At 42.6% G+C, this 24,436-nt stretch overlaps 1 protein-coding gene across 1 annotated transcript; it reads left to right on the top strand.

Moving 5' to 3' along the window:
- The first annotated feature begins 4,316 nt into the window (after positions 1 to 4,316).
- On the top strand, positions 4,317 to 22,979 carry MYL1 (myosin light chain 1). The gene is made up of 6 exons (XM_009493493.2): positions 4,317 to 4,442; positions 16,267 to 16,294; positions 19,522 to 19,665; positions 21,304 to 21,477; positions 22,340 to 22,417; positions 22,951 to 22,979. Exons 1-6 carry the CDS (start codon positions 4,317 to 4,319, stop codon positions 22,977 to 22,979), a joined length of 579 nt encoding a protein of 192 aa, XP_009491768.2.
- The last annotated feature ends 1,457 nt before the right edge of the window (positions 22,980 to 24,436 follow it).

Here is a 24,436-nt window from a genome sequence, read left to right as displayed (position 1 = left end):
CAAAGCTTGTTGTTTGCCAAATGGTACACATACACTTGCAATTTTTCCTGCTGACATTGCAGCCACCCAACCTTCAGAAGAGGAACACGGCAAATATTTAACAGCAACAGGTGTCAGACAGGAGTTGATCATAGGAACAAGAGGACATGTCAGACAGCTGAAATGATAGAAGGTAAGTTGGATGGGACAGGAGAAATGCTCCAAGAAGAGATTGGAATAGGTTGACTGTCCTTAGGTATTGTAAACACTGTCTATATTCTCAGTGTTACACACCTTGCCTGAGAGCAAACTCCCATCAGAGCCTTCTGAGTGACCAACAACAATTCCCCTAGTCCTTGAACTGGCATCCTGTGATGAACTCGACAACAATTTCACAAAACAAAGCAAGGAAACCACATTTGAAGCAGGCACTCAGAGATGCGCTAAACTTGTAGTTATCCCTTCTGGCCATAGAGTAGTAGCATATAAATTAGCATGATCTTGCACAAAAAGGATCTCTTCCTCTGTTGCCTCCTAAACCAGCCCTCTGGCTGCCCTGGCTATCTTGAGCAGAGTAAAGCATCCAGATGGAAACCGCTGGCCTAAGGTCTTCAGAGCAAACTTACTCTGGAAGAAGCATGCTTTACCTTCTGGCCCCTGTGCAACACTGCAGATAAACTGCAACTAGTAGAAATGTCTCTTGGGTGGTCATTATAGCATTTGTGGCTTGGTGGACATATCAAAAGTGTAAAAGGAAAATAAAGTTCCTATGCAGATAATGAAAAAACAACTACCTTGTTTTCAAGTTACTGGCAAAATGGGAAGTTAATTGCATTTTCAGGCATTTTAGACAGCAAAAGGCAAGTTTCAAAGGGAGTTCATTGTGAAACAGCAGAAGCAGCAGTGCTCATACTTTCAACCAACAGTTCCATGGCTTGCATGCTCCCCTGAAATATGGAAGATCTAGTCTTCTACTTCACTGCATGGATTTAAACCATCACCTCCTTCCTCCTGGAGGAGGGCCTGACTCCCTGGTTATAGGAAACCCCAAGACAGAGACATCCTGTTAAAACCGGACCAGAAAGGCAGAGAGTCCAGGAGTAATTGCACAGGCAGTGCAGCCCAGCGCAGGAACTCCCACTTCCATTCTGGTGCTGCAATCAATGCCACCTCTGTGTGACTTTAGCCTGAAAAAAGGAACATATTCTACTTTGGAAGTGTCAGAAGAAATCATGTCAACGCTTTGGATGGAAAACACACTTCTCTTATATTAATTTCAAATAAATGCAGCCCAAACCCATAAAAGTTTTGTGTTGGTCGGAACCGCATCCTCATCAATTAAACCATCTGTAAAAACCAGGCAAGCCCCAAGCAAGCTGGCCCCTGTTTCAGTGAGTAGCAGAACTAACAGGGCATGGTTTCCAACCAACAGCTTTCTCACTGCTGGATTTTCTGGGGCCTTGTGAAATCTGAAGCTCTGTCACTCTTATTATGCCTCCCCTCAACATGGATCCTCCTGCAGGAGAGAGGCATCCATGCACCCCCCAGGAGCTGTGCACCCAACGAGGCAGATGCCAGCAATAATTCGCATCCCCAGCTGCTGCGTCTTTCTGTTAGAAGCGGGACTCAGCAAGTCCCAGCAAGCACGAGGGAGAGGCTGGGGGTTTGCTCTAGCATTCCTGCTCACATGAAGCTGCTGCTAAAAGTGGAAGAGGAGCCTTCCTGGTGCAGCCCCTGGAACCAGCTCTGCAGCCCAGGGCGAGATGGTACAACACCGCCAGAGACCTGCGAACGGCAGCTCCCATGCAAGAGCACAGGGACACATCTCCTCTGCTTCACCCAGGATGACTTTGCTCCCTAGGGGCAGACCCGACGCACTCCCAGAGATGTCTTGGGACACATCCAAACTTGCCAGGCAGATAATCCCATGGTGTCCCAAGCCCAGAAAACTGACTAGATCCAAATCCTTAAGCCAGCAATTGAAATAAGGACCTGCCATCCTCCTCCTCCTTTGCACCTCTTTATCTTCTCACCTGATCAATATACAATTATTTTGTGACAGCTCCTCACAAAACCTCCTTTTCTGGCAGCATGAAGCATGTCCAGGCACATCTGCATTCAGGCTACACTGTGCAGAGCCAGCACTAAGTTCATGCTTCATTTCTGAAAGCCTGCCTTCCTTTTAAAATATATTTGATGGTGGCTTTCAGGCTTATTTCATTGCAAACCTCAGGTGACTGTACAAATTATTAGATCCTCACCGGTTCTTTCTTGCAATTACTTAAAGTTCTCATAGATGTAGAGATGCATAAAAATTATTTTAGACTATTTCCATACCAAGTTATACCTCCAGGATCCACTTCCACTGGTGGATTTTGCTAAGGTTTGGTTTGCACAACATAAAACATCAGCATCACTGGAGATGCCCTCATCAGGCCCCTCAGGGATGACAGCCTGCAGGCTCCTGCTAACCTGCAGTGGTGCAGGAGAGTCCATGCCATTGCCTTCCCAGGCAGACCAGCAGAGCAGGGATCCTTCCATCAAGTGCCTTGAAGACAGCCAGCAGAGCTCATAAATCACAGGCTCTTTGTCCCAAAGCATTCACAAAACTAAAGGCAGAAAAAAAGGAAATAAAATCTCTCCTGGTCTGTGTTCTCTAAAGCAGAGATTGAACCAAGGCTTCAAATTGTGTGTATCAGTATAGGTCTATTGATTCAAAAGAGATGACTCAACTTCCAAAACGTCTCTTGCTCAAGGTCATGGGCTGTAGCAAAGAGCTCTGAGCACAGGTTTTCTTATATGAAAATATACCTTTAGCCACTCTCTATCCCTTTTTTTGGTGTGCATTTTTGGAATTTTACCGTCCTTAAAACACATTAATCTAAAATGCAAGTGCTTGGATACCCTGCCAGACTTTGGATGCAAAGTGTCTGTCCAGGCCTTCAGACTAAATTTCTAATTACAAAACACTGCACAGTATAGTTCATGAGACAGAAATAAGGGCCCCATCAAAAGCCTTGCTCTTACTAGCACAGAACTTCAGGAGTCTGGAGAGTAAATGGGAGCAAGATTGCTGGAAAAGTGAGGAACAACCAGCAGTCCTGCATTTTTCTGCAGAAAATCTCAGTCATGTGGACCCGGGAGAACCATGAGGTTTGAAAGAGTTAGGAGCTGTTTTGCTGTGATAGAAAAAGTCTACTGAAAACAGAAAAGCCATCTTCTCCTGTAAGTTGCATCTCCCAGAGAGCATGGGGAGGCAGGGAGGTCCATCAGGAGACTGAGGGATGGAAAGATAAACAAGAGTCACAGGATGGGCAGGCAAACAAGGTGAAAATAGACGTGCCTCCCTTGCCTGATGGCTAATTTCCAATCATAAATACGTTACAAAAGGAAACCTTTTGTGTGGGAAAACATAACATCCAGCTGATCTCTATTCTATCAGGGCTCAGCTTATCCCTAGGAGAGGAAAAAGAAAATCAAAGGAAAAGATTAAAGGAAGCAATTTTCAATTTTAAACACAGTCTTAACATGATAGGAATGAATAGTAAGAACAGCTGAAAGACACTCAGGGTCTGGGAGAGATGTCTTGGCTGAAGGTACTGCAGTGTTTTCCATATTTGTCTGCTTTATTTTTAAACAGCCAGAGCCTTTGCTTGATCAACACTTCCTTGTAAAAGAAGGAAGCAGAGGAGGAGTGAGGGGCTGTGGGGAGAGAGGCAAATGAGGTTGGAAATTGATGATCTTCCCAGCCATGAAAGTCAAAATTCCTGCTTGAAACCAAATCCTCCTGGAGCGCTACACAGGCAGGGGAAAAAGGGGTGGGAAGGAAAGAAAGATTAATTACTTAAGCAGAACTGAAATTCTGATGAGAAAAAGGACTGTCCAATCCATGACCGAATGTCAACAGCAGATCTGAAACTAGGTTTGTCATATTTCCCTCTCCTTTGCACACATTAAAAAACAAATACAGGGGAGGTGGTTGGGGTTTTTAAAGAGGTGGGGGAAAACGCCACTGAAGTCCCTTGATCTTATGAAGCCCTGAACTCTTATATTCCATTTATAGCTCGAGCTGGAATGACATCCCCCTTGATTAGCAAGCTGTCCAATCCAGCTGCATGTGTCAGGACTGTATGAGGCACTAAGTGAAATATATATATATGCCCTTATAGAGTTTAGCACATCAGGTCCACCTCCAGGGCACAGGCTGTAGCTCATTCTGACCACTGCTCCTCTCCTGGGAATCACTTTTAAGGTTCGGGGGTTTTTTTGGATTTGTTTTTTTTTTTTTAAGTTTTTTTTGGGGGGGCACCTTTACTTTCAAGTTTAAGCAACACAAAATGGCACCAAAGAAGGACGTAAAGAAACCAGCGGCAGCGGCAGCACCAGCACCCGCGCCAGCACCAGCGCCAGCACCCGCACCAGCTAAACCCAAAGAACCTGCAATTGATCTCAAGAGCATCAAGGTAAATGGATGAATGTGTGCTGATTGCAGACCCAAAGCGCTCCTAAAGGAGAAAGTTCGCAGAGTCCCAGATGAGACCTGCAGTGAAATATTGCATGTGTTTGGTTCTGGTTTGGGGACTGCAGTGAAATGAATGAGTAACCTCGGTCGATGGATTCATTGACTTGCCTGAGCTTTTGATTGTTTTAGTAGCTGGAGGGGTGTAATGCATGGCGCATGATTTAACACAAGAGTGAAGCCTGGTGATTTCAAAGTTATTTTGGAGTGTGGCGCTCAGAACTTTTTACCAAATCACTATCAGTCAGACCTGTTTGGTAAAGCTAAATTTAAAAGAAAAAAAAAAAACAAAAAAAAAAACCCCAAAACCCCCTAAGTAGGTGCATGAGGACAGCAAAGGGTTACTGAAACTTGAAAGGCAATGTTTTCCCACAGCACTGTACTAAACCCAAACCTTATTTTGCAGTTCCAATTCAAATTCCTTTCCAAATTTTTGCAACACCTGATGACCCTTTGGTCATGTGTTTTGAGATCAGCATGGCTTATCTTTAAAAGCAGAAACACAACAAAACAGATTAAAAAAAAAAAGAGAGAGAGGGATTTGGCCGTTCCATCTATTTTCTTTTCATTTGCATTGTACAACAAACATTGATAGAGACCATGAGCTGCAAAGCCATGGATGGAAGCGTTTCAAGTGATTTCCTCTCACCTTTACATATTTGCTCAGAATTTGTAGTTTGCTGCAAATTGAAAGCAACAGAGGAAGAGTCTTTTGGAGGTTTCCCTCTGACTGCACTTCCATTCAATCTCATACTGTCTTTAGACTTTGCATGCCAACCAACATCACTGATTGTTGTGTTGACCCTCCAAAGAAAATTCCTCCATGTTGGGAAATTCTTTACTTAGGAAATAGGAGAGGGAGGTTAAGCAGCTAAAGAGATGAAAAGACAGACCAGTTTCTCTGGGTAGGACTATAAATAGTTATTCTCCACCTACCTGACAAGCCGATTGGTCCCAGGAACAATTTGCTAAATTCTACATAAGGAATCATGCCTCTTATGGAGAAAAGAAGGAGTACAAAGAGTCCGAATAGGACCTACTCATTTTCATCTCATGATGAATTCTGTTCCAGGTATCTTAATACATATAGTCCCAAGATCATGACCCATTTAGTGAAATTTCTTGAAATTTACTTTAATTTTCACAGTCAGTAGTCAGTATTTTTCTGAAACAGTATGTAACTTCTCATAAGACTGAAGCTGAACCCACTGGCAAAGCAAAACAAGAGCAAGAGAAAAAAAAAAAGACATTTTGAAATACTTTGAGAGATCATAGTAAAGCCTACATGAAAAGCCCACTGTTTTTGAGAATACTGTCTGAAAATTAGATTAGACCTCACATTTCACTCGTCTCCAGAGATGAAGGGGAATGCAAGCTACATTTCCTACTAAATAATTTAATATGATTTGATAGCTTTCTATGTCCAGTTCATTAGGAGAAAATAGAATTTTCAACTCCAGTGATCCTAGCTAATCTATCTTTACATAAATAGTCTTACTAGTGTATTACCACTTAAAAAATGGCAGGCTGCATCTGATGCATCTCTGCAGTTCACTCCTTTACCCAGACAGCTCTCCATTATAGCAGGAAATATATACTGGTAGCACAGAGAGAACACTCCAGGTTTTGTCATGTTCAGACTGATAAAAGAAGAGAGTCTCCCTAAATTCTTTTTCTTATCTGAAAGATAATATCAGACAAAATATCTTCCTCTTTGAAGGCGGGGGGAAACCTGGGCTAGATGATAAAACTCTTAGGCTAGCGGTACCACGTAACCATTATTATTCCTATTTGCAAATAAGTGAAGATATAAGCAGCATGATGGAGGTTACAGGAATACCCTGCAAGGTAGTGGGTGGCACAGCCCCCTGCCCTGCGTGTTCATCACTAGCATATATTTTTCTACAAGTATCTCCTCCACTCTTCGTCATGCCCTTTCCATGCAAGGAGCAGGGTGCCTCAGAGGCGCTGCAAGGGTGGACAGAGCCTCCTCCGCAGCGGGGGGAGTCTGCCCAACCACACAGACATGGCTGCAAGGTGATGCAGAAACCCACACTGCCCACGAGGGTGATGCACGTCCCCTCTAACCCTGACCCTCCCCTCTCACCTGAGACCCCATATCAGTCAAGGTCTGTCCAGGCAGACTGGCACCTCCAGTGCTGGGCTCTTCAAGAAGGCACCAGGAACAACCATGGTGCCTTTCACCCTGTATTGCAGCAGGGGCAGGGACTGGAAAACTCCTCAAGGTCCCAAACAGCCACCCTGGATTATTCCTTTTTCACCCTTTCAGAGCTCAGGCAGCAAAGGGAAACAATGTCTTCTTATAAGTGATTTGCCTGGGAGATGTATCAGAGTCAGGAATCAAAATTTTCTGAGTCTTAGCCTAGTCCCTTAATTAGTATTAATTAATCCTGAATCCTTCCATTCAGCCACCAAAGTCTCAGCGTGGGAAAAGGCATAGCACCATTTCCAGCAAAACGTTGCAGCCAGGGAGTACTTAAAACCAGGTTTTTGACTGGGACTCCCTGAACAATCCTGTCCTGGGGCTCTTTGCAATGATTTACCATGCCTGGAGTCAAAGACACAGCACTTTGAACAAGGGCATCAAGTGGGCTCCCCTCCACTCCTCAGGGAAATTAGTGGCCGTGCCAGAGCTTGCTACTAATGAGGGGTGACTTGGAATGCTAGGTTGCAGTGCTGGCGATGATTTGGGGAGCCACACAGCAGGCAAACACACAGAAAGGCTTTGTTAGATTTTATAAAGAGACATCAAACCCCTTCTGGATTGGGTAAGGGTAGAGCTGCCTAATAAGGGTTTACAGCAGCCAAATAAGCCACATTTGGCAGTGTACTTCATTTTAAATTGGCATCAGAGACCATGATATTCTCCAAAACAAACAGGAAGGTGGTTTACAAACATGGCTAGTGATTCTTTTGGGGGTACCCCTCCTCTCAGATGCCCTGCTTGGCCCATCTTCAGGGAATCTGTTTTTCTGAGCCTTTTTGGGTGCACATTTTGAAAGTCAGGCTTTTTTTTTTTTTTTATTATTTTTTTAAGAGGTCTGAAGCTGGGTTCCTGCAAATGCAGGCACCCCAAAATTGTCTGTCACCATCAGAAGTTGTGACAGGCCTTTCTGTTCTTTTTTTCTCTACTTTAAATTAACCCAATTAAAGCAAATATTTGGTGATTCGCTAGTACTAATAGAAGATGGTATGGGATTTTCTATTTTTGAGCACCATCTATTGACTATAAAACTGAGTAACAGGGATACCTAACTGCTAAAGACTCAAATCTCTACATTCAGCCCCTTCTCAGCTCACCTTAGCTTACAGGAAGAGAGTCAAGGCAGGGAGGAAGAATTTTTTTTGAAGAGGAAATTTAAAGACCCTTTTCCCCCTACTCAGGAAACTCAAATCTACTTTGCACAAGCCTTTCCAGACAAAATTTATATATACAGTTTTCCTTATCACTGCATGTGCTGGATTTGAATGATAGGTACAAATGTTAAAGACTAAATCATAACCGACAAGAGAAGAACAGGGTGATGGATGCATCTGAGAGTTACCACCAGGAACCAACCAAGATTAAAAGCAAAATGACCATACGGGTCATTTTGTTAAGAGACCCCCAAGAATTCTGTAGTTAAAACTGTGGCCAAGGACACTCCCAAAAAGATAGCTTATCTGTTTTGTCAACTTCCTTATCCCACACAAGCCTGAGTGAGAAGAAATGTTGAGTTGACAAACAGCACTACTATGGGTCTATGTTTGCAATAACTGGGATGAGACATTAATGATGAGGATGTCTCATGCTTGGTTTTGCAACTGAGGCAGTGGGAAATGGATAAACTTCATATCGCCCAAATTGGTTTAACTCAGTCCCTACCCCAACAGGAAAAGTGTGTGGGTTTTTTACTGGAAATCTAAGGGCCCTTCCCAGCACATGCAAACAGTCCTTGGACTGAGCCCAAGCTCATAGCGTTAACTGTGATGTTTTGGGATCTGGGTGCTGGAGATGCTGAGTGCAGTGTTTCATAGGCTTCTGCTCTGCAGACGGTGATCTGATCTGAACGTGTAGCACTCTGATCTGGTGTCACATGAGGCCCTTTACTTCAAGGATATACCTGAGTATCCTCTCTTGAGCAGAGACAGAAATTGGGTTCTTGCAAGTATCCATGGTGGAAGTGATGATCATTTGGTACACAAGGCTTCCCATGCTGGTTGTTTCCAAGACTGAAATCCCAGGACACCAATTATGCCATGCCCAACTGCAGATAAGGCACCTACATCTTTAGGGGAAAAGTGATTAAAAGCTATCAACTAGTAAAGACTTGCTAAGGCCTTCTGTAACTGTGTGATGCATGACGAAGCCTGCTGCATGGAAGCAAACCTGTGTGATCATTTGTTTTTAAACACAGAGCTCTTAAGGCAGTAAAAAACATTTCTTCAAGTGTCCTTAATTCCTATTACATTCACTACTCAAGTAGGTCATCTCTGAACAGACATTGCATTGGATATAACCAGAGAGAGATAAACTCACTAAAATGCACTGACAGAAAGCTTCTGGGCTGGAGGGCAAGCAGGACTGCAAATGTCAGCTGAAGCACTCGGAGAGCAATTATACAGCAGACAAAATCCATGTGAAGCTGTGGAGTGAGAACAGGAATGTTAACAGTAGCTTCGCTCATAGTGCTAAGGGTTTTCTTAGGAGCTGGCAGGTTTTTGCCTGAAATTTTTGGTGAAGGCCTTCAGATGATGGCTGATCCAGCTCCAGTGATGACTGCAGAAAGATTCCCGAGGACTGCCCATTGGCCCAGGTCACCAGTCCCAAGTGCCCTTTCAGGCAGGAAGGGGACAAGCGCAAACAGGACTTAGCCTTAAGAGATGTAAAGGTGCCTATCTGATGCCTTCCAGACCAGCTGCCTGCTACCACTTCAAACACTGAGATACGGCAGCATTTGCGATCCGCCTTGGAGCAGAGCAGCCCCAGCCAAATCCCTTGCCCCTGTGAACCCTGCCAGGGATGCCAGACCCACGTTGCTGGCAGTTGCTAAATCACTGCACAGGTGAGGCACAGCATAAAGATGTCCCAGGACAGGTAACTTGGACATCAGATGCAGCTACGCATGAAGACATCCCTTTGGGACACTGTTGAAAACCAGAAGGAAAAGCAAACAGAAAAGCCAGCACTTTTAGTTTTCTTTACAGAGTTTTCAGAAGAACTTTGCCTCCTTTTCTTCCTAAAGTGCTGCTAAGCAAGGAGCCCCTCAAAAGTAGGAACTGTCCATATATATTAATAGACACTTTTTTCTTATGTCTGCTAACCTGAAAAATTATTTGGAAAACAATTAGTTTTTACAAGATCCATTCTTAGTAATTCACAGCTTTGGCAGCATTTAAAAAAAGATACCTATAGCCTTTGGAGGGTCTGGGGAGTGAAAAACTTTGGTAGAAACAGTAGAATTTAAAGCAAATTACACAGAGAGTAAGATTTCAAGAGCTCACAGAGTAATTTAGAGTGTTAACAGTGGTTGTGTGGCAGAGCTTTTCTCCTATCAACTAATAAATCAGAACAACCCCCAAATATTTCTAAAATTTAGAGCACAGAGAGAGTGTAACTGATAGTAACAAGATATTTGAGTTTACCTTACATAAGGCAAGAAGGTGACTAATTTAGCCAATGACAAGTACAGAAAGAAGTTGTCTGTAAGGAGATAGGAAACAACCAAGCTGGAAGTTTGCCCCCACTTCACTGAGGCTTTATGACATCTTATACCCATTGCCAAAAAGCATTTTCAGCTGGCTGGTTTACTGCATATCACTCAAATGTCAAGTAGCAATAGTTTAAATAATGTTAATACTCTAGCACTGCCACTGGGAGGCATGTTAAAACAACAAATCTCTCTGAGAGCAGGGCTCCAGAGCCTCACATTTCCTTGCACATCCTCTCGATTATACACATTCATGCAAAACTAAACGCACTTGGAAAGGGGACACTTTTACAAATGAATTAAATAGACTATTTCAGTTGGAAGGGACATACAATGATCACCTAGTCCAACTGCCTGACAAGTTCAGGGCTGACCGAAAGTTGACGGATGTTAAGGGCATTGTCCAAATGCCTTTTTAACCCTGACAGGCTTGGGGCATTGACCACGCCTCTAGGAAGCCTGTTCCAGGGCTTGACCACCTTCTCAGTAAAGAAATGCCTCCTAATGTCCAGTCTAAACCTCCCTGGTGCAGCTTTGAACCATTCCCAAATGTCCTAGTGCTGTATACCAGGGAGAAGAGTTCAGCACCTCAATAGGCACAACTGAACGCATTTGCCCCCATGAAGCTAATGAGATCTATTCAAAATGGTATGAACAACAGTGCAGCTAGAGCACATTTCACTCCCAGAGATTTCAGAAGGGCACATTAATTAATCAGCAAGCCTCCTCCAAAAGTTTTTGCACAACTGTAAAGCGACTGTGAAGTTACAAGCTTTAAAAGTAAACAAACTGGAAAGTTACCAGAACGCTTAGAAAAAATTCAAATTCATCTGTCTGCAGTTAAGTCCATTAAACTCAAAGAGATTTTGAGCTATTCTTCCAAGCCTCATGGTATCTCACACACGCAATTTTCGCTCCTATAGTGGTGGTCGTTTTTATTCTTTCTTCAATTGTATTTCCAGGCAGCTCTGTTTTCAAAACAGAGCTCTCTTTCTCAAGAGCTCATCTGCTCCTAATGTTTCTCTGCCTCATAAAAGACATGAGGCTAAATCCATCACACTGTTGATTCTTACTTAAATGAGAAGTAGCCTCTCTAAAATCTGTGGCATCAATCACACAAGCTATTGAACGGGGGTGAGGGACAGGGGAATGACAGCCCGCTTTTCAGTGGGGTTTGAGAGCTGTGTAATCCTGTGCCCAGTGATATCTACCAGAAAATATGTACAGCTGTATTAATCAAGGAGCATGCATTAATGGTGAGCAGATATCATATGAACTGCTGTAGGCACAAACCTAGCTTTTCTCCACCCAAAAATAAAAAAATCCCTCTAGTCCTGAATAAAAGGCTAAATATACAATGAGTATCCTAGAGGACTGTCCAATTTTCTCCTCTCTGTTTTTCCAAGACATCTGATATGTTCTCAGTCTCTTCTGCAGAGACAGTACCTTGAAATATCTGGTGACTCTCCAATAACATCCTAAGATGATTCCCTTCTCTGTAATTCACCCAAAGGGTAGCAAGCAAATGGAGCATGAATGCTTTAACTCCCAGCAGCATCTTTTCTCAGGGCTTTTCACCCTGTCCAGACATTTACACATCTACAGTGAGCACAAAGCGACTGTCACTCAGCATGGCTGTACTCAGTCCCAGTGCCCACCAGGCTAAATAGGTGAGCACAGCACCACACTGAAAAGGTCAGGGTCCTAAGGCCCAGGAACTGGTGATTTGTTGGGAAGTTAGGAACGTCAGTGAGAATTTGGAAACAAAAGATTTGTGTGGACTGGGTCTTCTGCTTAGCTGGTGATACAGAGTTGCATACAACCCTCTCCACCCCACCCTATTTAACTGGGACCTGGTCAAAATGCCTCTATCTAGCAACAAGAAGAATAGAAGGTGGTCACAAACTATACATGGAAAAGCCTTAATCTTAAAAACACACAAACAAACAAACAAACAAAAACCCAAATAACCCCCCCAAAAAACACACCACCTTTTTCTTTGGCAAAGATAACCTCCTGGATAACAACTTTGTCCATAAATAAGGGCTAAGACAAGTTAGAGAAATCCAAGTCCTTCTGGTCTCCCCATGTGTTGCAGTTCCTTCAATCTTTCATTATTTTTGCTTGGGGGTGTGTGTGTGTGTGTGTGTGTGTGTGTACTTATTTTTTTAAACCAAACTCCCTAAAATTTCAACATCTTCCTTAAGGCCCTGAGACTCATCATGTCCTCTGACAATGCAGAGAACAATGACCGGATCAGAACAAAGATCAGATCCCTGCAAAATATTTCTTTCTACTTTTTGAAGTTTATGAAAGCTCCTTACAGAATCAGGAATCTAACCTTTAATTTCTTTTAAGCAGTGTTTGAAATACTTTCTATAACGAGGCCATTTGTAGATGCCCTTACTCAAAGCAAGTAACATTTTAAGCCCTCAACAGACCCTACTGGCTTAAAGCATGGTGATTCCTAATTCAAGTGAATGCAACATTCCCATGCTAGAATATTTCTCCCCAGCAAAACTCTTCTCTAGTGCACTTTTATTCAAGAACCAGTAATAAAATGAAGGGCTGATGTGGTATACTAGTATTTCCTCAATTAAAATCTGACCAAAGTCTCATATGGTCAAAAGATGAATCAGTTTATATGTAGAACCCTCTCAATTTATACATATTTGATAGCCTATTCAAGCCAGATGGCTAATCCAGGTATCAGGTTTCTATGCCCAAGACAAATGTGCCCCAGTTATTTTCTGCTTGGCATCTAAAGTGTTTCAGGATGAGTTTTGTTGTAGCCAACTATAAAGCTTATCTGGAAGTAAGCAAAAATGTTCAAGAAAATGAATCAAAGTTTTCCTTTAATTTTTTTTCTTTTTTTTAAAAAAAACTGTTTTCAGGGGAACATTTCCAAGTTGCCAGCTCTGGGGAGCAAGAGGTTGAGGGCAGAAGGAAAATTCCACAAAAGACAACACACTGCATTGACCCAGGCAACATTTCAGCTCTGTCCAAGTCTTTAGAAAGCTCCTCTATTAATGCATTGGGACTGATGGCCAAGATCTATATTAGCTTTCTCACTGCCCAAGTTTCAGCTCCAGCCAGGGGGTCTGCACTGTGCTAAATCTGTTAGCCAATTCAGACAAAAGCATGGACCCCCTTTTCTATGCAACCACACCTGATCACAGCTACATTTTGTCATGAATACATCCCTCTTCCCACAGGCTAGCAGATTACAAATAGCAGAAAAAACAAAAGTGAAGGATTGGCAGTGGAGCATTTTTCATACTCAGTATATTTTACAGATATTTCTCCAAAAATGCAAATAATCTGTTTGGACAGAATGTTTTCCAGATAAAATAGAGAGCTTAGAAAACTCTTTGCAGCTGTATCTTTAGTTTTTAAAATAGGAGGTTAATGTCTCAAATCAAACCAAATATTTTGACCTATTTTGATTGTTCAGTTTGAAAAAAAACCACCACAGTAAAGTTAAGTCTGCTTGGATTTGATTCTTTCTTTCAGAGCCCTCAATATACTGAAAAGAGACATTCACAAAGGTTATGCTTATCTTCAGGGTAACTAAGCGAGCTACAGGAGAAAATTTCCCTCACTAATCACATTTTGTTATTAGAAAACCAGGCGCAGTGAATGCTCAACAAAGGAAGTCAACAGAAATTAGAGAGGGGATTTGAGTTTTCAACAGGGAGTCTGTTGGTGTCACACAACCATTCCCACCCTGGCTCCATGACACTCTTGACCCAGTTGAGGTGATGGGGGAAGTAAAAAGTATTAGAGCAAAGTTTTCTAATCCTTTTGCAATGTCTCACAGCAGCAATTCAGAGATTTGACCTGGGCTTGGAGGATGCTACATGGTGGTACTAGATCTTTGCTACTGAAGAAGCTGCAGCCTCTACCTCCTGCAACCTACCTAGAAACTCCCCACTTGTAGTCCCACCATGACCCCTCCAGTCTGCAACCCAAAGAGCAAGTACCCCTTTCCCCACCATGAACAGTCATCCTTCCAGTTCACAAACCCTTTTGGGGGTCTTAGCTTCTAGCACGGCTTCTCTCTTTCCCCCACATCACAAAAACCTCAGCTGCACCTCCTCTCACCACACCAGTGAGCTCTGAAGCTGGCATACTGGTGCCCTGCCTAACCCCAGCCCTAGAGGAAGAGTGTCCTAGAGAGCACAGGCTGTGAATACTAAATTCCCACTGCCCTGCAGGGTACATGTACACATCAGCCGCTAACCTACCAATACAGTCCATCCAATGTCCAAAACACATGGATAATTTTTCCCTTAATGTTCAAAATGTGGAAAACGTGACCAGTGCAGAGGAAGAGCTTCACAGTCAGACATCACCTCCATCAACAGGTTAATCTTCTGCTCAGTGCCAACTGGATCACATTGAGCAGGCAAGCAGCAGCACCACTCATCTAACGTTGAGCACTGTATTATCCATATAAGGGGCTGAGCAAAGCCCAGTGAAGGTACGGGGACCATCCAGCTGCATCTAACACAACCTGCAAGCCACATGTAAAACCAGCCAGCTAGGCAAACACATGGCACCTCTCACCCTCAGTGCTCATTGCTCACTGACTTTATAGCTTATTGGAGAAATAGAATCCTTCCCTATAAGGAAGTCCTGATAGGTCTGGACAAGGAATATCTCCTCTTGATGATACGGACCCAGAAAGTGCTGACATGAATCAAACTTTCTGCTTGCCACTCCCTGCCCCTCTCCAGACTCCTAAAAATAGCCATCATAAGATGTCGATCAAGACATGGAGCCTCCTGTCACTTTGCCCTAAGAAAGTTAAAGAACTCGCCAAGGGGAGGGACCGCTTCCTTCTGACACCTAATCCAGGCAATGCCGTCAGCACCGCCAGATAAATAAGGGGAAGAAAGGCCAGGAAAGCAGGACCACCCTCGAGACCTCTCAGCTAATCCCTCCTGCCCGTCTGCTGCTCTGCTTTTCCAACTCTCAACCATGGTGGGTCCACTGGAGAGCTAATAGTTAGCAGCAAGTCAGTGTATTTTACATAAGTAAATTGGGCTTCTTGCTCAAGTTAGTTCTATGGTGGGGAAAGACAGTCCAGAAGACAGTTTAGGTTTGCTTGGCTTTCCTCCTTAAACCTAAAGTACTATGCGATGTTTTCCAGTTAGCCTCAAGATCCGCACCAGGCAATGGTAGACGTGCAGCTCCTGTAGCTTCTGACAGAAGGGTTACAATTTGCTAGTGCTGTCTGCTAAGCATTTTTTTTTTTTTTTTTTTAAATTGGATGCAACCGGTTAAAGTGGCAATGGAAAATAGTAGTATTTTTATATAAGAAAATATCATAGTTTAGTACTTTATGAAACATTGTACTGTCAAAAACTAATTTGAAACAAACTTTAAGGGATTGGTTTAATTTCTATGTTAATGTAAAAAAAGCTACTTGTTAAGCAATATTACTTCAAATGGTCTTAATAAAATGGGTCTGTACTAAACCAGTAAATGACCTGATGGTACATTAATGACTTATTCGTTAGTTAAGAGACTTTAGATTTTGTTGCTTCTAGCCACAACCCTGGCTTTCCCTGGGATGCAGATTTTAATAGAATCTTTACGAATAGAACTGGTGATGCATTTTTACAAGGGAAGTTGCTAGTTTAGGTTGTTACGGCCTAATTACATTAGGCAAGACAGATGTGAGAGTACTCAGCTACTTTGTGCTATTTGCTTTCTCTCAGTGCATTTTCAGCAGTACTAGTTCTCTTTTTTCTCTCTCTTTTTCTTCCCAACTGCAGTCCTTCACTCCTGACCAAATTAGTGGTAAGTGAAATAAAAGTTAAAGTTTAACAGGGGGCAGGAGGGGGAACATAACAGCTACCGAATGCTAAATATTCACTAGTCTTAACAGCTCTTTTGCTATCTGCATTACTTCTGCGCATCTGACAGGCCACATTTTTGCTGTTTTGGAAGATGACTCATGGATTGAGCTGGATGCTTTAGAAAACAAACAGGTTTTCCGCCAGCCACTCCTTCTTAAGCTATTTTTTGTGATTGATTTCCTTCCAACAGATCGAGTTCTCCCAGGAGCAAAAGGATGGTAAGTTACGAGAGCCGATGTGTTTTACATGTGTGTGGGTTCAGAGAGGAGCTACAGACTCAGAAGTCTAACCTTTACAAAAAGATGAGCTAGGACTTCAGCTGGTATAAATCACCACACTCTTGACTTCAGAGCAGCAGTGTTGACTTACGCTGAACAAGAATCTGACCATACATTTACATGTAATTTATCTGGGTCCTTATGTGCTGCCCAAGCTGAGAAGTTTATGCCATGGTATGAAGAGGAAATACGCTGGTGTTAGCAGCTCTACCTGCTGAACATTTTTCAGTTGTGCTCCTGTACTGGCCGTTCACAAGGATGCTGAAAATGGGTCTTGCGTTTGAAAGTCATGGGGGAAATGGGCAGATGAAGGACAACAGAAGGAGAGAGTGAGATGAAAATTTAACTTAGCTGCAGTGGCATTGCACTTTTACGTGAACAGAAGATGCAAGAGGCCTACATGTCACTTTTGCCAGGAGGTGTTGTGGAAAGGGAGGAAGAAAGGCTGTTTTACTGTAAATACATTAATGAAGCATGGAAATAGTCATCAAATAAGTGACTTGTGTAAACTGTTGCATATAAACACAATAGTCTGGATATGCTACAATACTTGAACATCTTGCTGTATCCTCTGCTTCACAAGCCTCCAGCAAGTTCCAAATTTTTTTTTTCAATCTGCTAGAAAGATCCAATTAAAAATTCTGACATGAACAAATATCCCCATTGAAGCTCTGGAAATCTAAGCTGGAGTGTTTTAAATATCCCAAGAGATGCATTTGAGTTATATTAAATAATGTAGGTTTAAAAAAATGTTAAAAAATCAGTAGCAAATATAGTAGACTTCTCACTGTGAACAAAGTATTTAGAATGGAAAATACAAGGATTTACTAGAAATTCAGAGGGAGAGGAATAGCTAGAAGCAAGTCTTAAGAGAGAGTCCTAAACTTTCTGAACACCAGCAAGCGCTGGGGTACACCATCAAAGCAATAGGGAGAGGTATAGTGCAGTAAGTGAGACTGGAAACATTTTTCTTCCTGCAGTCCAAACATTCCTGGTCACAAAGAAAATCATTTGGACTCTTCCTCACTTTTGAATTCTAAAAATTCTACAAAAGGGTTGGGAGGGTTTATGGAAAAATGCCATCAATTCAAAGCTGCTGGCATGCATAACAAAGCAAAATATTTTTCAGCTTCCCTACATATTTCAGATCATCCAGCTGCTGTAATGCTGCGATGCCTGAACCAAGCAGTGGAGCAATTAAAAGCTACTTGAGAGAGGGAGAATTTCCCAGGAACAGAGATGTCCTACCCTCAGTAACTATTTCCATCCACGCAGGCTGATGCACTAGCAGCTGGGTAGGACACTCCTCGCAGAGGGATTTTAGACGTGCTTATTCCAGCAGAGGTATAACCTAGGACTAACTATATAAAAAACAAAACTAAAAAGAAAACCCCACAGCGAAGATATATCGCAGTGAAGTGCATGCCTGAGAGACAAAAATAAAATCAGGCCTTTTCTCTGAGCTGGGGAGCAGCATTCAGAACCCAGTGAACATAAAAATTCATGAGATTTACAAAACGGAGAACTCTCCTGATGGCTTTGCTAATAGCAAACTGACATTGTTTTATACCTCACTCTGGCTAAATGTCATTAATGCACCAGATGAAAAATCAGATCGTATGGTATAAAATCACTATAGCTCCATCGACCTCAGCTGCTAGAGCAGGAGCCGATATCAAGTTGGTATATTGTAAGGGGGAGCTCTGCACAGGTCCAGAAGGCCTTGATTTCGTACCCTGCAATAAAAGCTGTAAGGGGAGAGGGTTAGCAGTAAAGGGTTATAGGTCTCTCACATCAGATAGTAAGACGATTAGTTTCAGATGTATTAGATTACAGCCTAGCAGGCTGACATCCTGTATCAGCAGTTTTACTGGGTGCCAGCAACTCCTCCACTAAGGCAGTATATGGATGGCTAAAGCAAGACCCTAAATACCTCTGCATCAAACGTCCCCAGCACAAGATGAAGACATTATTTGAAATGTGGTTTATTACTCCTAAATCCACCCCAAGGCACAAAGAGCATTCCACCTACACACGCTATGAAACACAAAGCTTGTCTAGCTGCTGGAAGTGCATCACAGCCAAGGGAAAGACATTTCACCTAGTTTATTTGGAGCTGGAACTAAAACACAGCATTGTCAGACACTGCAGTGCAGAAAAGATCAACAGCATGGTCCAAGACACTCTCGGTGTATGAAGTTTGAAGATAGCTTTTTAGCTAGACCCTGGACTTTTGCCCCCCCCCCCCCCCCCTTTTTTAAAAAACACTTTATTCGTTGCAACAAATACTCTAAAAAGCCTGAAAAATATAGTAAGATAATTAACATGGAACTTTGCAACAGAAGGTGAAGACTGGCAATGCAATGAAGGCAACTGTCTGCGCTGATTTTTGTAGGATAAATGTCTGTACCCCAAGTCCTTGGTCAGCAGCAAGGGGGAAATAAGTGAACATTGATCACTTGGCAGCACTGAAAGAAGCAAAGTCTCAAAGCGCATGCACTGGAATAAAGCACCACACAAGTATTACCACTGGAAAAGCCAGATATTCATGGATCTGTAAGAAGCAGGGACAGACCACAAAGGGCAGACAAAGGAGGGAACAAACAGGAGTAGAAATGTCATTGTAAGGGAACTTCAAGGGAAAACAGAAGTAGAAGCAATTGAAATCCACCTTCAAGTTTCCCATTAGCACTGTGTAGTTGAAATGCGGGGATTGCAGGCAGGACCCATTGAAGCAGGCAGATGTTTTGCACTGCTAGGTACTTTGACAGAAGAGTTCCAGTCCTCTGGGGAGATAAGGTGGAGTGGATAATAACATTTTTACCTTCTGCTGCTATGTCATGTAAAGAAACCTGTCTTGAATGGCAATGTTTGCAGAAAGCTTATCTTTTCCCGTGCTTGAAATGACTACGGGGTCAATCACAAAGCTATTGATGTCTATTAGAGCCAGGAAAGCTATGAAAAGTAGATACAAAGATTAAAAATAGTGAAACCAAAATGTCAGAGGGGAGGAGTTTTTCTTGGGATCATGGGCCAAAGGTTCCCCTGGCTAACTCCCCCGGCACTGGTGGAACAATGCCAGGAAACAACAGGCTCACATCTTTGTCAATACAACTTGTCAATAGGGAGCTGCCTGGCTCAATTTAACTGTTGCTCTTCCCTTGCAGAATTCAAGGAGGCCTTCCTCCTCTTTGACAGGACTGGTGATGCCAAGATCACCCTGAGCCAGGTTGGTGATATCATCCGGGCGCTGGGGCAGAATCCTACAAATGCCGAGATCAACAAGATTCTGGGCAACCCCAGCAAAGAGGGTAAGTGCCCTATAGTCTCTCGTGAGCCTTTCTTCAGGCTGGGGAACTGTAATTACGCAGAAATCAATAGTCACAGCAGGAGGGAGAGGAGCTCTTGCTCTGATTGGGGAGCAAGGAGTGGGGGTGTCTGCAGCAACAATAGATGGAATTTCTCCAGTTCCTTTTGAAGAGGATGATGATGGGGAATACGTTGCTCAGAAAGAGGAAAGCCTGCTCCTTAGGCAATGGAGAATTCTCTGTAGGGATCATTTTTGTGTTAACTTGGCGTAGGTGTAACACACACTCATTGCTGCTCACAGTCCGTCTGTGACTCAGCCCTTGCTGAGGAGCTGTAAGTCCATTTTTAAGAGCTGATACTCAGCTCTTCAGGTCCTTCCAGTGCAGAATATTCTGCATGAGCCAAGACATGCCCTGGGACTGGAAACCCACCTGTATATTTCTGCTGACTGGGGTGGTCTGCTCAAAGCTCCTACAAACCTGGGCATGCTGAGGCATATGTTGGCCATTTATTATAGGTGGCCATTTTCTATTTCCTTTCTCCCCTTTTACAGATAAAAGAAATGGTAAATATTGTAGTCACCTCATTTTAACAAGGACCTAACTGCAGGTGATCCCTGATTTCAGTCATGCAGAACCATATTAAGATGGGCTAAATTATATCCAAACCCTCAGGCCTGGTAAAGGCAGCTCTGAGGACCAATTCAGAAGACCTGAGTTAAGCATTAGCACCAGCAGGAAGCACTGACCAGAGGACTAACACAGAAGTGAGACCATGACAGTACTTTAAGTGACTACAGCAATAATTGACAGTGATTTTTATATAGCTGGGTAGTAAAATAGTTTCTGTAGATAACTGTATATTCAAAAGCCTCTCCCATGTTTCCATCTATTGTATGTCATTGCTGTCCAGATGAAAGATGCTCTTTGCAAAGATCCGGGAGGGTGTGGGCTGGAGGTGCGTAGGAATCCTTTTATTTGGCAGCCTTGCTCCAACAAAAACCATTTGGGGAAGGCCTCGCTGAGGACTACAACTTCTGGCTTATGAGACCAAAGGGGTTAGATGCACTAAGCTTGTGAGTCCTTAAGCCTCTACACTGAATGTGTTAAATAGTAAATTTGGACACCACCCCCACTGGACATTCCTGGTTTTAATTAGTTTATTGTTTTGCTAATAGTCTCTGCTACCACATCCAAGAGACCCTGAAGAGGTCAGTAACATGATGTCAGCAACCTGAGGGGCTTGTCTAAGTTGCAGCATCCCACTCTGGTTACCTTTTCCCACTGCTTGGGGCTCAAGATTTCTGTTTTACTGTATTCTGTAGTTCCCCCACTCCCAAAATCCTTTCAAAGATCAACTCATACAGCAAGTTTCATTTCGGAAAGAAAAATACAACATGCACATAAGCGTATAAAGTTATGTGAGAAGAGGGGTGGAGTAAGGATGTGAAAACTAACTCCCATGATAAGGGAGAATAAGATTCTGCAAAGAAACTGCCAAATCCTGAGGCAAAGACCAGAGTGAAGGATAGAAAGAGGTGTGTAAGTGAGGTGGGAGGCTCTCCCACATTTGAGGGCAAGTATCCCAAAAGAACACACATAGAAGTGTCTAGCATGTAGCAACTAGTGCTTTCTTTCCAGAGATGAATGCCAAGAAAATTACTTTTGAAGAGTTCCTGCCCATGCTGCAAGCAGCTGCTAACAACAAGGAACAGGGTACCTATGAAGACTTTGTTGAAGGTCTGCGTGTCTTTGACAAGGAAGGCAACGGCACAGTTATGGGGGCTGAACTCCGTCATGTACTGGCTACTTTGGGTAAGGGATTATCATCTCTGTAAGCACTTTAAAAATTGCTGCTGTTTGAAGGCATGACAGAGGGAGGAAAGATATTCTAATCAGTTTGGAAAGGTAGGAGGCTACAAAGCTAGACAAGATGCTGGGTTTCCTAACTGGGAATCCACGAGGAAAGTGGACACAAAACACAGTAGAAATCCCAAAGGAAAATGTTTGGTTTATTACTTCTAAATTTGGACTAGGTATTAAGAGTGCCTGTTGTTTGAGGAATAGAGAGAATCATGGAATATCTCTGAGTTGGAAGGGACCCATAAGGATCGAGTCCAACTCCCTGCTCCTCACAGGACTACCTGAAACTAAACCATAAAACTAAGAATATCATCCAGACACACCTTGAACTCTGTCAGGGTTGGTGCTGCGACCACTTTGCCAGGGAGCCTGTTCCAGTGACCAACCACCCTCCCAGTGAAGAACATTTTCCTAATGTCCAGCCTGAACTTCCCCTGATGCAGCTTCATACCATTTCCTCATGTCTTATCACTGGTCACCAGAGAAAGACCAGCACCTCCCTGTCCTCTGCCTTTCTTGAGGAAGTTGTAAAGAATTTTTATAGAAAAGGCTGTATGCCTCAGTGACGTAAAGCATAGGGACAAAGATAGAGGACTTGTTGCATAGTTTCTTCACTCTGTAGGGATAACTAGAATCCCTGTGTCTATATGCATGTGTGAAACTTCTAAAGAAAGTTAAAAGTAATAAAACTCAGTTCAGTTATAGGTCTTTTTGTTACTAACTCAGAAAATAAGGAAAGCCTTTGAAAAAGCTTGTAGGGTTCAGCCTCAGTTGCATGTGTGGAAGAATTAAGCGAGCTCTTTCCACTCTCCAGGTGAGAAGATGACAGAAGAGGAAGTAGACGAACTCATGAAAGGTCAGGAAGACTCCAACGGCTGCATCAACTATGAGGGTAGGTGCAAGGGTTCAACATCCTCTCATCCTACATTTCTTCTCTCTCTTGCAGAGTTTCATTGCGGTTGGCTTTTAGCTTCTCTAGCAAATCAGTTAGACAAAGCTACAGCTGATTTAGGCTGAAAGGCTTATGCATGAAAAGGACAGTTGCAGTATGCTTAGCCTGCAGTCATACTACTCAAAAGACTAGATTCAGCCACAACAGAGAAGGCTACTTCAGTCAATGCCAGTTCTCTAGACTCTCTGACTTTCTGTAGAGCAGTTGCAGTGATTGGAACCAATCCTGCAGCTAATGCTTAGACAAAGTGCTCTACTCATCATATATTTAGTCTTACCACACTTAAGCAGGAAGAGAATTTGGTTTGTACAACATTAAACACTTAGAAATTTCTATCACAATGTTGGGTCAAATCTGATCAGGAATGTGTGTTTTTAATGCTATCAGCTCATGAACAGCTGTTATTTTTAAAGGTATTTCCCAAACTAACTTTTGCTGCTCCTTCTAACTAGCATATCTGTATTTTTCCACAGCATTTGTAAAGCACATCTTGTCTGTCTAAGTGGACTTCCCCAGATACCAAACGGTATGTTCTTCTCATTTGCACACTTAACCTTGTCTGTTTGCTATGCTTAAAGGCTTCTACATGCCCATGGCCAGACATAGGCTACAAAACCAACGTGCCACTATCTCCCCAATGGTACAAATAGAACAAAATGAGACTGTTGTCCAAGAGCAAAGAAAACGGGAGTGCAGATTCCTGGGTCTTGTTCACAGCTCTATAACTGGTTGAAAACTGTGTTTATTAGATTTTTAAAACATACTCAATCTGTGAAAAGAAATGCTCAGTTTATTTATGAGCATGGAAATGCTCAGGATTAACTATCACCCTAGACCTCTGTTGTCATAGAAAATTAGAGTTTAAGCTGTGCAAACTAACAGCCTGAGACATTTATCCTATAAGCATGTTGAGCTTTTCTTTTTTAAAAAAAAGGAAATCAAAGCAACACTTTCTGATAATTTGTAGATTTCTGTAAAGACAGAGTAGCCTGAATACTTGTGTGAATTACTGAGAACAGCTCTTCAAACAAAATAATCATCTGAAAAACAGTATTCTAACAGTTGTGATCAATAGCCAATGAGGGCTTCAAAAGTACCCAATCATTTAGCAGTTCTTCTACAAGTAGCAGAAAAAACCAAGAAAAAAACCCACAACCTTGATATGCTGCTATTTTGTCCAAAGAAAAACCCAGCAGCTGTCTTTAAAATGCAAACATAGAATATCATAGGTCTATGGACTTATTTGAACTGCTAGTTACTCTGGCCCAGGAAAGACACATTCCCAACTCCTGTATGAAACAACAAACACCTCAAAATAGAAATAAAGGGCTCAGGTTTTCATTTTGCAAGTGTTTCTTCAGCCAACGTTGACTTCAAGTCCAACTCTCCCATTCCTTCCCAGAACAAGTCAAATTCAGAAAGACCAGATGGCACTCGAGATTTGCCTGAGATTCTTGCTCTGACTGTCACCATCAACATGGAAACTGCATAGAACTGGATGATGTGCCTCCAATCCCACCACTTTTTACCAGTGCGTCCATAGGTATCACCTCTGGGTCACTACATTTTCATTTAAAAAACCTGAACTTTTACCAAGGCAAGCTAGATGGAATAAACTGTTACCATCCAGGATCCATCCATCACAAGCATCTCTTTCCATGTTGTATTGAAACATTGTAATCTCTTGGAAAACAAAGCAACAATAAATCCCTCTGGTCACTTTGTGGCTATAAAGTCTTTTTTTCCTCTAAAGCTGTTCAATCCCACTCAAAGCAGCACTCAGCACTTAATTTATTTTCTCTGTATATTGTATTTCACAAAATAAAGTTTTATGAAAAAAAAAAAAAAAAAGACATCTCCGGGAGGTCACTCTCCTTAATCTGAATGAAAAGTGTTTTCTTTGGGGACTGGGAGAAGGAGTAATTAGGGAACTACCACCTATATTAGCACTTAAACATT

The sequence above is a fragment of the Pelecanus crispus genome, chromosome 5 (assembly GCF_030463565.1).
Source record: "Pelecanus crispus isolate bPelCri1 chromosome 5, bPelCri1.pri, whole genome shotgun sequence".
Taxonomy (NCBI): domain Eukaryota; kingdom Metazoa; phylum Chordata; class Aves; order Pelecaniformes; family Pelecanidae; genus Pelecanus; species Pelecanus crispus.
Note: the sequence above shows the minus strand (reverse complement) of the source record. Positions and strands in the feature narration are given on the sequence as shown.